We start from the raw sequence: 11,663 nt of genomic DNA, 5'->3' as shown, positions 1-11,663 counted from the left end.
TCCTCATGTTGAATATGCCAAGTGTGTTAAAAACCATATGGATCAGTCAACTCTTTCACTATTAGCATCTATCGGCCAATGACATCATTAACGTCTATACAGGATCTTGGCCAAATCAATCCAGGAAATCTGACCTACATACCAGGAAGAGAGGATATTCACAACGAACTGATCAGCTGAGAGGAAATGTAGTTTTAGCGGCTAGAAACGCTAATTTATAAATGACCTGGCATTTGATTCATGGCCATACATTGTAATAAACAACAAAACATTTCAACAGTTGAGACGATTAATAGTTGAGGTACACATTGAGGCGCTAACATACATATACTAATATTTAGAACATACGTATCAGTCAGCTGAACTGTAGATTTCTTAGTTCCCTCATGGTCGCTGTTGTGATCCACATTGAATAACATTGCTTTCAAGAAAACCTCAAAATGACAAAAATTCTATATTGACCTCAATTTTAGTACATTTGTTTGCCGGAGACAATTTCATTCACAATATTTTCAGATTTTGACCATAGCTAGAGACTGACCGACAGAATGTCTTCGTCACACTATTCCCTATATAGTGCACTAGTTTCGAACAGAGCCCTGCCCAAAAGTAGTGCACTGCATTGCCATCTGGGACAAAGGCAATGATACAGCGATGTGAGAGAGGGAGGGAGCCACAGGTGTACAGTGTCGTACACCACGGCCTTGCCTCGTCTTGACAGAGAATGATATATAATCCACCGTTTTCTGAAGAAACTCGTCTGGGGCTGAGCTGACGAGCAAAGGAAAAGGAAACCCACTTCCACGTCCCTGGCTGCATATATTTCAGAGGTTTTGAGTTTACCCTTCTTGACCCCCCGGCCACCGATGCAAAAGAGAAGAGTGAGACCCAAACAAAACACACATGCATCAACCACTTCAGGGAAAACCCGTTTTAATTCAAAAGAAATACTTGTAGCAGACCGATAAAGTCGTTGAGAAAAGGAGTCAGAAGATTTTACAATTTAAAAAAAAGGGATCACACATCGCCATACATAGTGTTTGTGATCGGAACAAGTCCTGCAGAACCTCAACTGGACATGACTTTGGTTGCATACACAAAGAGAGACCGATATAATTACACATATCCTTCTAGTACAGGGGCTGACAGGGGCCTTCTGGGAGCTCACAACATCTTTGTTCTATTGTTTCTATTGGCAAGCTTAATCTCTGAACATACAGTATATTTTGTCACGGGGGCTGTCTGAAGTGTCCAAGCATTAGTGGTTTGACTCGTATGCGCTGCTATGAGGTCAGCTGCATAGAACAGCAACGTAGACGGAAATGGGCTTTCCTGCCCAGGCCAGATTTGAGGTGCCGTTTGAAACCAAACATATTTTTACTGTCTCAGTTTCACTGAGGAGAGAAAGAGATTATGGCTGTGTGGTCAATGTTCTCTCAGCTTGGAAAAAGTACTAAACATGAGGATAATAAACATGATGTCAGGCACTTGATTTGATTATTCCGTCAGGGATAGCTGTCAGAGGACATGGAAGGAGCCTGGGAAGTGTCTTAAATACAGTACACATATAGCCCTATGTGGGCTCTGGTCAAAAGTAGTGCACTATACAGGGAATACCATGCCATTTGAAATGTAACCAAGGTATCCATATTCCCTATATAGTGCACCACTTTGGTCAAACTGCTCTGGTCAAAAGTAGTGCACTAGATAGGGAATAGGGTGTGATTTGAGATGTGACCAAGGTGGTTTAGGTAAAGAGGCGGATGGTGGTGTCAGCCCCAGAGGAGAAGACCCAGGGCTGGGTGGGGTGGAAGGTCACGTCTAGGACCCCCAGATCATGGGTGATCTGGTGACCCTTCAGTACCTTGACTGGTACAATGAGAGGATTCTGGAGCAGGTCACTGGAAAGAAAGAAAGAGAGAACGAGAGATTGATGGAGTTATGACAGTGCAGAAGTCTGAACACAGACAATATTCTACAGTATTATTTTAAATCCTCTTGACGGTTATACAGCCAAAATAAAATGTACCAATCAGGAAATATGGTTTGTAGGATACGCATCAACATTTCGACGAGTTGGAGAAGGAACGCAGGGGGAAAAACAATGTGACATCAGAGAGAGAGAGCGAGAACGACAGAGGAAAGGAGAGATGGTGAAAAACAGACATGAGACAGTGAAGAGGAGAGGTGTTTATATTGTATTGGAACAGCAGCTGTGATTGGGTGATGTGACTTACTTGTAGACCATGCCGTGGCAGACGATCACGCTGCCGTCATCAGCACCAGAGGCGAATAGGGGGTAGTTCCTGTGATAAGCCACGCCCCTCAAGGCCTTCTTGTGGTGCCTGGGTCGCCAAAACAGACAAAAGATTCCGTAACCAATAAAACCCAGGCCTTATGTCACGTGGTCAATGACTAGTATTCATTGGCAATCAATAATTACAAATGGATACATGAGAATGTATAGGAGGTGCCTCACCGCAGCATCTTGTAGGGTTTGGTGGAGAGGTCCAGATCAAACCAGGCCAGTCTGCAGTCATAGCTGCCACAGATCAGGTTATCACCTGGCCAGGAGTAGTGTTACTACAGAAAACATGCATTTCACTCATATATCACCACCTTCCTCCTCTTGAAAATGACCATCAAATCCCAGCTTATTGGAGGTGCATTTAGCCATCTCCACAGGCGTTACAGTAGGACATACTCCCCTCTCTGAAGGGGACCTGTGACAGAGCACTAACCTCCAGGGTGAATGGCCATGCTGGAGATCCACTTGCAGTTGGTCATCAGCTTCTTGGTCAGCTCTTGCTTGATGAGGTTGTAGACGCGTACGTAGCGCTGCGTGGCCACGAAGAAGTAGGGCCGCAACGGGTGGAAGGAGACGCACTGCACCAGGCCCTTGTTCTTGCGGAAGGGGTTCTGTGTCCGCCGCTTGCTCACCTGGTGGATCAGCACCTGCAGGTTGCTGCTGTTGTCAGGCATGACGCTGGACAGGTAGTCACCCTTACCGTGCCAAACTACCTGCTTTACTGCCTGGAGCAGGGTGGAAGGGAGGGCGGAAGGGAAGGGAAGAAAGAGAGGGTAAGGGAGGGCGGAAGGGAAGAAGAGGAAGGGAAGAAGGAGAGGGAAAGGGAGGGCGGAAGGGAAGAAGGAGAGGGAAAGGGAGGGCGGAAGGGAAGAAGGAGAGGGAAAGGGAGGGCGGAAGGGAAGAAGAGGAAGGGAAGAAGGAGAGGGCAAGGGAGGGTGGAAGGGAAGGAGGAGAGGGTAAGGGAGGGTGGAAGGGAAGGAGGAGAGGGTAAGGGAGGGTGGAAGGGAAGAAGAGGAAGGGAAGAAGGAGAGGGTAAGGGAGGGTGGAAGGGAAGGGAAGAAGGAGAGGGTAAGGGAGGGTGGAAGGGAAGGGAAGAAGGAGAGGGTAAGGGAGGGTGGAAGGGAAGAGAAGAAGGAGAGGGTAAGGGAGGGTGGAAGGGAAGAAGAGGAAGGGAAGAAGGAGAGGGTAAGGGAGGGTGGAAGGGAAGAAGTGGAAGGGAAGAAGGAGAGGGTAAGGGAGGGTGGAAGGGAAGAAGAGGAAGGGAAGAAGGAGAGGGTAAGGGAGGGTGGAAGGGAAGAAGAGGAAGGGAAGAAGGAGAGGGTAAGGGAGGGTGGAAGGGAAGAAGAGGAAGGGAAGAAGGAGAGGGTAAGGGAGGGTGGAAGGGAAGAAGAGGAAGGGAAGAAGGAGAGGGTAAGGGAGGGTGGAAGGGAAGAAGAGGAAGGGAAGAAGGAGAGGGTAAGGGAGGGTGGAAGGGAAGAAGAGGAAGGGAAGAAGGAGAGGGTAAGGGAGGGTGGAAGGGAAGAAGAGGAAGGGAAGAAGGAGAGGGTAAGGGAGGGTGGAAGGGAAGAAGAGGAAGGGAAGAAGGAGAGGGTAAGGGAGGGTGGAAGGGAAGAAGAGGAAGGGAAGAAGGAGAGGGCAAGGGAGGGTGGAAGGGAAGAAGAGGAAGGGAAGAAGGAGAGGGTAAGGGAGGGCGGAAGGGAAGAAGGAGAGGGTAAGGGAGGGTGGAAGGGAAGAAGAGGAAGGGAAGAAGGAGAGGGTAAGGGAGGGCGGAAGGGAAGAAGGAGAGGGAAAGGGAGGGCGGAAGGGAAGAAGGAGAGGGTAAGGGAGGGCGGAAGGGAAGAGAAGAAGGAGAGGGTAAGGGAGGGTGGAAGGGAAGGAGGAGAGGGTAAGGGAGGGTGGAAGGGAAGAAGAGGAAGGGAAGAAGGAGAGGGTAAGGGAGGGCGGAAGGGAAGGGAAGAAGGAGAGGGTAAGGGAGGGCGGAAGGGAAGGGAAGAAGGAGAGGGTAAGGGAGGGCGGAAGGGAAGAAGGAGAGGGTAAGGGAGGGCGGAAGGGAAGAGAAGAAGGAGAGGGTAAGGGAGGGTGGAAGGGAAGGAGGAGAGGGTAAGGGAGGGTGGAAGGGAAGAAGAGGAAGGGAAGAAGGAGAGGGTAAGGGAGGGCGGAAGGGAAGGGAAGAAGGAGAGGGTAAGGGAGGGCGGAAGGGAAGGGAAGAAGGAGAGGGTAAGGGAGGGCGGAAGGGAAGGGAAGAAGGAGAGGGTAAGGGAGGGTGGAAGGGAAGGGAAGAAGGAGAGGGTAAGGGAGGGTGGAAGGGAAGAAGAGGAAGGGAAGAAGGAGAGGGTAAGGGAGGGTGAAGGGAAGAAGGAGAGGGTAAGGGAGGGTGGAAGGGAAGAAGAGGAAGGGAAGAAGGAGAGGGTAAGGGAGGGTGGAAGGGAAGAAGAGGAAGGGAAGAAGGAGAGGGTAAGGGAGGGCGGAAGGGAAGAAGGAGAGGGTAAGGGAGGGTGGAAGGGAGACAGGAGAGAAAGGAAGAGAGGAGGATTTAAGTATGATTCAATATGAATTATATTATCACAATTCAAAATTACATTTATATTATGGTTATTACTATACAGTACTATTATCATTAGTACAGTAATACATAGTTGTTATAATACACCTAGGACTATAGCTAAGGCAAAGTACAGAAACGTGAAAATATGGGTGATAGCTCGCATCACTGTTGCAGTCTTTCCAAATGCCATGTGCATCTGTGTCAATTTTGTCAAAGCTTTTCTTTCCATTCTATTTTAAATTGGAAAAACTAGAAAGCTCTTGTCTTATATGTTTCTTTCCATTTACTTGAGGAAAAAGGCTAACCACAATCTACTCTGGTGTTTCTTTAAAAGCCTCCTCCAGCTGTTGGACTAAAAAGGTTTTCTGGGGTAAAGACAAAAAACATGTCTGAATGTCATCATAGGGTTCTCAGTATCTCCATCTGAGTGTCTGTCTTCTTCACTATATCCCTAACAGTCTGAGTTACCTGTGGCCTTAAAGGGGCAATCTTGGATTCAAACAAAAACAAAGCATCCACCCTCCACTTTTCTGGCAACCAGCTGAGGGATTGTGCTGGAGAAATGTAACCAACTGAGGGATCGTGCTGGAGAAATGTAACCAACTGAGGGATCGTGCTGGAGAAATGTAACCAACTGAGGGATCGTGCTGGAGAAATGTAACCAACTGAGGGATCGTGCTGGAGAAATGTAACCAACTGAGGGATCGTGCTGGAGAAATGTAACCAACTGAGGGATCGTGCTGGAGAAATGTAACCAACTGAGGGATCGTGCTGGAGAAATGTAACCAGCTGAGGGATCGTGCTGGAGAAATGTAACCAACTGAGGGATCGTGCTGGAGAAATGTAACCAACTGAGGGATCGTGCTGGAGAAATGTAACCAACTGAGGGATCGTGCTGGAGAAATGTAACCAACTGAGGGATCGTGCTGGAGAAATGTAACCAACTGAGGGATCGTGCTGGAGAAATGTAACCAGCTGAGGGATCGTGCTGGAGAAATGTAACCAACTGAGGGATCGTGCTGGAGAAATGTAACCAACTGAGGGATCGTGCTGGAGAAATGTAACCAGCTGAGGGATCGTGCTGGAGAAATGTAACCAACTGAGGGATCGTGCTGGAGAAATGTAACCAGCTGAGGGATCGTGCTGGAGAAATGTAACCAGCTGAGGGATCGTGCTGGAGAAATGTAACCAGCTGAGGGATCGTGCTGGAGAAATGTAACCAGCTGAGGGATCGTGCTGGAGAAATGTAACCAGCTGAGGGATCGTGCTGGAGAAATGTAACCAGCTGAGGGATCGTGCTGGAGAAATGTAACCAGCTGAGGGATCGTGCTGGAGAAATGTAACCAGCTGAGGGATCGTGCTGGAGAAATGTAACCAACTGAGGGATCGTGCTGGAGAAATGTAACCAGCTGAGGGATCGTGCTGGAGAAATGTAACCAGCTGAGGGATCGTGCTGGAGAAATGTAACCAGCTGAGGGATTGTGCTGGAGAAATGTAACCAGCTGAGGGATCGTGCTGGAGAAATGTAACCAACTGAGGGATCGTGCTGGAGAAATGTAACCAGCTTCAAATTCATGGAGCTATAGATGCTGGACTGACGCAGGAGTTGGGATGACCCTTACCTAAGAGGAGTGAGGGTTACTCAGAGGGAGAGGTAGTGTGTCTTACTTTGGGGTGGGTGAGGGTTACTCAGAGGGAGAGGTAGTGTGTCTTACTTTGGGGTGAGTGAGGGTTACTCAGAGGGAGAGGTAGTGTGTCTTACCTTGGGGTGAGTGAGGGTTACTCAGAGGGAGAGGTAGTGTGTCTTACCTTGGGGTGAGTGAGGGTAAGGCGGTGTCCCTTGTTGTGCTCCAGGCCTTCAGACAGAGCCCAGGTGACGGCCTGCTCCTTGTCCTCCTCTGGGGGCTCGTAGGCGGTGATCAGCTGGTCTGTGGAGCTCACCACCAGCCTGTCTCCCAGAGATGGGTTCAACAGCAGCACTGTACGCTCACTGAGGGTGGGGGGGAGCGAGAGAAACATAATTAGACCCAATCTAATCATGAGAAAACACAAAGATAATTACTTGACACATTGGAAACAATTACCAAAAAAGCAGAGCAAACTAGAATGCTATTTGGCCCTACACAGAGAGTACACAGCGGCAGAATACCTGACCACTGTGACTGACCCAAACTTAAGGAAAGCTTTGACTATGTACATACACAGTGAGCATAGCCTTGCTATTGAGAAATGCCACCGTAGGCAGACATGGCTCTCAAGAGAAGACAGGCTATGTGCACACTGCCCACAAAACGAGGTGGAAACTGAGCTGCACTACCTAACCTCCTGCCAAATGTATGACCATATTAGAGAGACATATTTCTCTCAGATTACACATATCCACAAATAATTTGAAAACAATCCAATTTGATAAACCCATATCTACTGGGTGAAATTCCACAGTGTGCCATCACAGCAGCAAGATTTGTGACCTGTTGACACAAGGGTGACCAGTGAAGAACAAACACCATAGTAAATACAACCCATATTTATTTATTTTCCCCTTTTGTACTTTAACTATTTGCACATCGTTACAACACTGTATATATACATATGACATTTGTAATGTCTTTATTCTTTTGGAAGTGTAATGTTTATTGTACATTTTTATTGTTTATTATCTACTTCACTTGCTTTGGCAATGTTAACATATGTTTCCCATGCCAATAAAGCCCTTGAGAGAGAGATCGAGAGAGAGAGAGATCGAGAGAGAGAGACACAGCGCATCACCAGGGGAAAACTACCTGCCCTCTAGGACACCTACACCACCCGATGTTACAGGATCATCAAGGACAACAACCACCCGAGCCTGTTCACCCCGCTATCATCCAGAAGGCGAGGTCAGTACAGGTGCATCAAAGCTGGGACCGAGAGACTGAAAAACAGCTTCTATCTCAAGGCCATCAGACTGTTAAACAGCAACCACTAACATTGAGTGGCTGCTGCCAACACACTGACTCAACTCCAGCCACTTTAATAATGGGAATTGATGGGAAATTATGTCAAATATATCACTAGCCACTTTAAACAATGCTACCTTATATAATGTTTACATACCCTACATTATTCATCTCATATGTATACGTATATACTGTACTCTATATCATCCACTGCATCTTTATGTAATACATGTATCACTAGCCACTTTAACTATGCCACTTTGTTCACATACTCATCTCATATGATACCATCTACTGTATCTTGCCTATGCTGCTCTGTACCATCACTCATTCATATATCTTTATGGACATATTCTTTATCCCCTTACACTTGTATATAAGACAGTAGTTTTGGAATTGTTAGTTAGATTACTTGTTGGTTATTACTGCATTGTCGGAACTAGAAGCACAAGCATTTCTCTACACCTGCATTAACATCTGCTAACCATGTGTATGTGACAAATAAAATTTGATTTGATTGGAGAAAGAGAGACACACACAGTGAGAGAAAGAGAGAGACACACACACAGCGAGAGAAAGAGAGAGAGACACAGCGAGAAAGAGACACACACAGCGAGAGAAAGAGAGAGGCACACACAGCGAGAGAAAGAGAGAGGCACACACAGCGAGAGAAAGAGAGAGGCACACACAGCGAGAGAAAGAGAGAGGCACACAAAGCGAGAGAAAGAGAGAGGCACACAAAGCGAGAGAAAGAGAGAGGCACACACAGCGAGAGAAAGAGAGGCACACACAGCGAGAGAAAGAGAGAGGCACACAAAGCGAGAGAAAGAGAGAGGCACACAAAGCGAGAGAAAGAGAGAGGCACACACAGCGTGAGAAAGAGAGTTGCACACACAGCGAGAGGAGAGAGAGAAAGAGACACACATCGAGAGAAAGAGAGAGAGACAGTGAGAAAGAGACACGGCGAGAGAGCGAGAGACACATTGAGAGAAAGAGAGAGACACACACAGCGAGAGAGAGAGACAGCGAGAGAGAGAGAGAGAGAGAGAGAGAGAAAGCGAGAGAGAGACAGCGAGAGGAAGCGAGAGAGAGACAGCGAGAGAGAGAGAGACACATTGAGAGAAAGAGAGAGACACACACAGCGAGAGAGAGAGACAGCGAGAGAGAGAGAGAGAGAGAGTGAGAGAAAGCGAGAGAGAGACAGCGAGAGGAAGCGAGAGAGAGACAGCGAGAGGAAGCGAGAGAGAGAGAGAGAGAGAGAGAGAGAGAGAGAGAGAGACGCACACAGCGAGGTTGACACACCCACAGCAAGAGAGAGACACAGCGAGAGAGAGAGACACAGCGAGAGAGAGCGAGCGACACACAGTGAGAGAGAGACAGTCAGTGAAAGAGAGAGAGAGAGCGAGAGCAACAGCAAGAGATCCACACAGCGAGAGATCCACACAGCGAGAGAGCCACACAGCGAGAGATCCACACAGCGAGAGAGAGAGAGACAGTCAGTGAGAGAGAGACCAAGAGAGAGCAACAGCGAGAGAAAGAGACACACACAGAGAGAAAGAGAGAGACACACACATCGAGAGAAAGAGAGAGAGAGACAGCGAGAGACACGGCGAGAGAAAGAGACACAGCGAGAGAGACACATGGCGAGAGAGAGAGAGAGAGAGACAACGCGAGAAAGAGAGACAGCGCGAGAAAGAGAGAGAGAGACACAGCGAGAGAGAGAGAGACACAGCGAGAGAGAGAGAGACACAGCGAGAGAGAGAGAGAGACACACAGCGAGAGAGAGAGACACACAGCGAGAGAAAGAGAGAGAGACACACAGCGAGAGACACAACGAGAGAGAGAGACACATCGAGCAAGAGAGAGAGAGAGGAGACACCGTGAGAGACACAGCGAGAGAGAGACACAGTGAGAGAGAGAGCGAGAGACATACACAGCGAGAGACAGAGACACACAGCGAGAGACACACCCACAGCAAGAGAGAGCCACAGTGAGAAAGAGAGCTAGAGAGAGACAGCGAGAGAGAGAAAGAGAACGCGCGAGACACAGCGAGAGAGAGACACACAGTGAGAGAGAGAGAGAGAGAGCGACACAGCGAGAGAAAGGGACATGATATGTGGAGAAATCACTTTACAAACCTCTACAGCAATATAACAAAAAGCCCAGAACAAAAAGATATACAAGAAAAATTACAAATCCTTGAATCGGCAGTCAAAGACGATCAGAATCCTGTGGATACCCCAATTACAGAAGGGTTAGAAAAACTATGCACTCTCCAACCCAAAAAGGCCTGTGGTGCTGATGGTATTTTAAATTAAATTATCAAATATACAGACCACAAATTAAAATTGGCTATACTCAAACTCTTCAACATTATCTTCACTGCAGGTTTTTTCCCTGATATTTGGAACCAGGGATTGATCACACTAATTTATAAAAATGGAGACAAATTTGACCCAAATAATTAGAGGAATTTGCGTTAACAGCAACTTGGGGAAAATTCTCTGCAGTATTATAAATAGCAGACTACACCATTTCCTTGACGAGCACAACGTCCTGAGCAGAAGCCAGATTCGATTTCTAAAAAATTATCGTACAACAGACCACATTTACACCCTCCACACTAATTGATAAACAAGTAAACCAAAACAAAGGCAAAATCTTCTCATGTTTTGTAGATTTCAAGAAAGCATTTGATTAAATTTGGCACTAAGGTATTTTTTTAATAAACTAATAGGAAGTGGTATTGGAGGGAAAACGTGATTTTGTAAAATCAATGTACACTAAAAACAAATTGGCAACAAGCAAACAGACTTATCTCAGGGACTGGGAGTGAAACAGGGCTGCACAACAATATTTAACATCTACATTAATGAATTGGCAAGAACATTAGAAGAATCAGCAGCACCTGGTATCACCCTACACAACACTGAAATCAAGTGTCTGCTGTACGCAGATGACCTGGTGCTGCTGTCTCCCACTAAAGAGGGGTTACAGCAGCACTTAGATCATCTTCACAGGTTCTGTCAGATATGGGCTCTGACCGTTAACCTAAAAAACCAAATATAATGATATTCCAAAAAAGGTCCGGAAATAAGGATGACAAATATAAATTCTATTTGGACACAGTTGTATTAGAACACACCAAAAACTAGACATATCTAGGACTAAATATCAGCAACACAGGTAGCTTTCACATGGCGGTGAATGAGCTGAGAGACAAAGCAAGAAGATTAAAAGGAACATCAACATCGAAATTCCAATTCCAGAATCTGTCTCAAACTTTTTCAACCAGTTATAGAACCAATTGCTCTCTATGGCAGTGAGGTATGGGGTTCAATCTCTAAAAATGAATTTACCAAATGGGACAAACATCCAATCGAAATACTGCATGCAGAGTTTTGCAAGACTGTATTGCAAGTGCAAAGAAAAACTCAAAATAACGCATGTAAAGCAGAATTGGGCCAATACCCCCTCCTCATTTGAATAGAAAAAAGAGCCATCAAATTTTACAACCATCTAAAAACAAGTGACCCCAAAACATTCCATCACACAGCTCTACAATGTCAAGAGATGAAACAAGAGAAGAGTCCCCTCAGCCAGCTGGTTCTGAGGCTCAGTTCACCAACCCAAACCAACCCCATAGAGCCTCAGGACAGCACTCAGAAAATCTGGCCCAACCAAATCATCACAAAACAAAAATAAAAATATATCACCTATTGGAAAGACACCACAAAAAAATCAAAGTAAACTTCAATGCTATTTGGCTCTAAACAGACAGTACATGGTGGCAGACTACCTGACCACTGTGACTGATAGAAAACTGAGGAAAACATTGACTAGGTACAGACTCAGTGAGCACAATCTGGCT

At 46.6% G+C, this 11,663-nt stretch overlaps 1 protein-coding gene across 5 annotated transcripts in view; it reads right to left on the bottom strand.

Annotated features, from left to right (window-relative positions):
• Positions 1-916: 916 nt before the first annotated feature.
• Positions 917-11,663, bottom strand: part of LOC135549683 (ribosome biogenesis protein bop1-like) — a 138,455-nt gene continuing 127,708 nt past the window's right edge. For all 5 annotated transcript variants that reach the window (XM_064979880.1, XM_064979881.1, XM_064979882.1 and 2 more), the window contains 5 exons: positions 6,663-6,843; positions 2,742-3,033; positions 2,480-2,564; positions 2,238-2,345; positions 917-1,901 (listed from right to left, as the gene is read on the bottom strand). In XM_064979880.1, the coding sequence (XP_064835952.1) occupies positions 1,748-1,901; positions 2,238-2,345; positions 2,480-2,564; positions 2,742-3,033; positions 6,663-6,843 (820 nt within the window). In that variant the 3' untranslated portion in view covers positions 917-1,747. The remainder of the gene's footprint in view (positions 1,902-2,237; positions 2,346-2,479; positions 2,565-2,741; positions 3,034-6,662; positions 6,844-11,663) is intronic.

Source organism: Oncorhynchus masou, chromosome 12 (assembly GCF_036934945.1).
Source record: "Oncorhynchus masou masou isolate Uvic2021 chromosome 12, UVic_Omas_1.1, whole genome shotgun sequence".
Taxonomy (NCBI): Eukaryota; Metazoa; Chordata; class Actinopteri; order Salmoniformes; family Salmonidae; genus Oncorhynchus; species Oncorhynchus masou.
The sequence above is the reverse complement of the archived record's forward strand: the minus strand, read 5'-3'. Positions and strand labels throughout refer to the sequence as shown.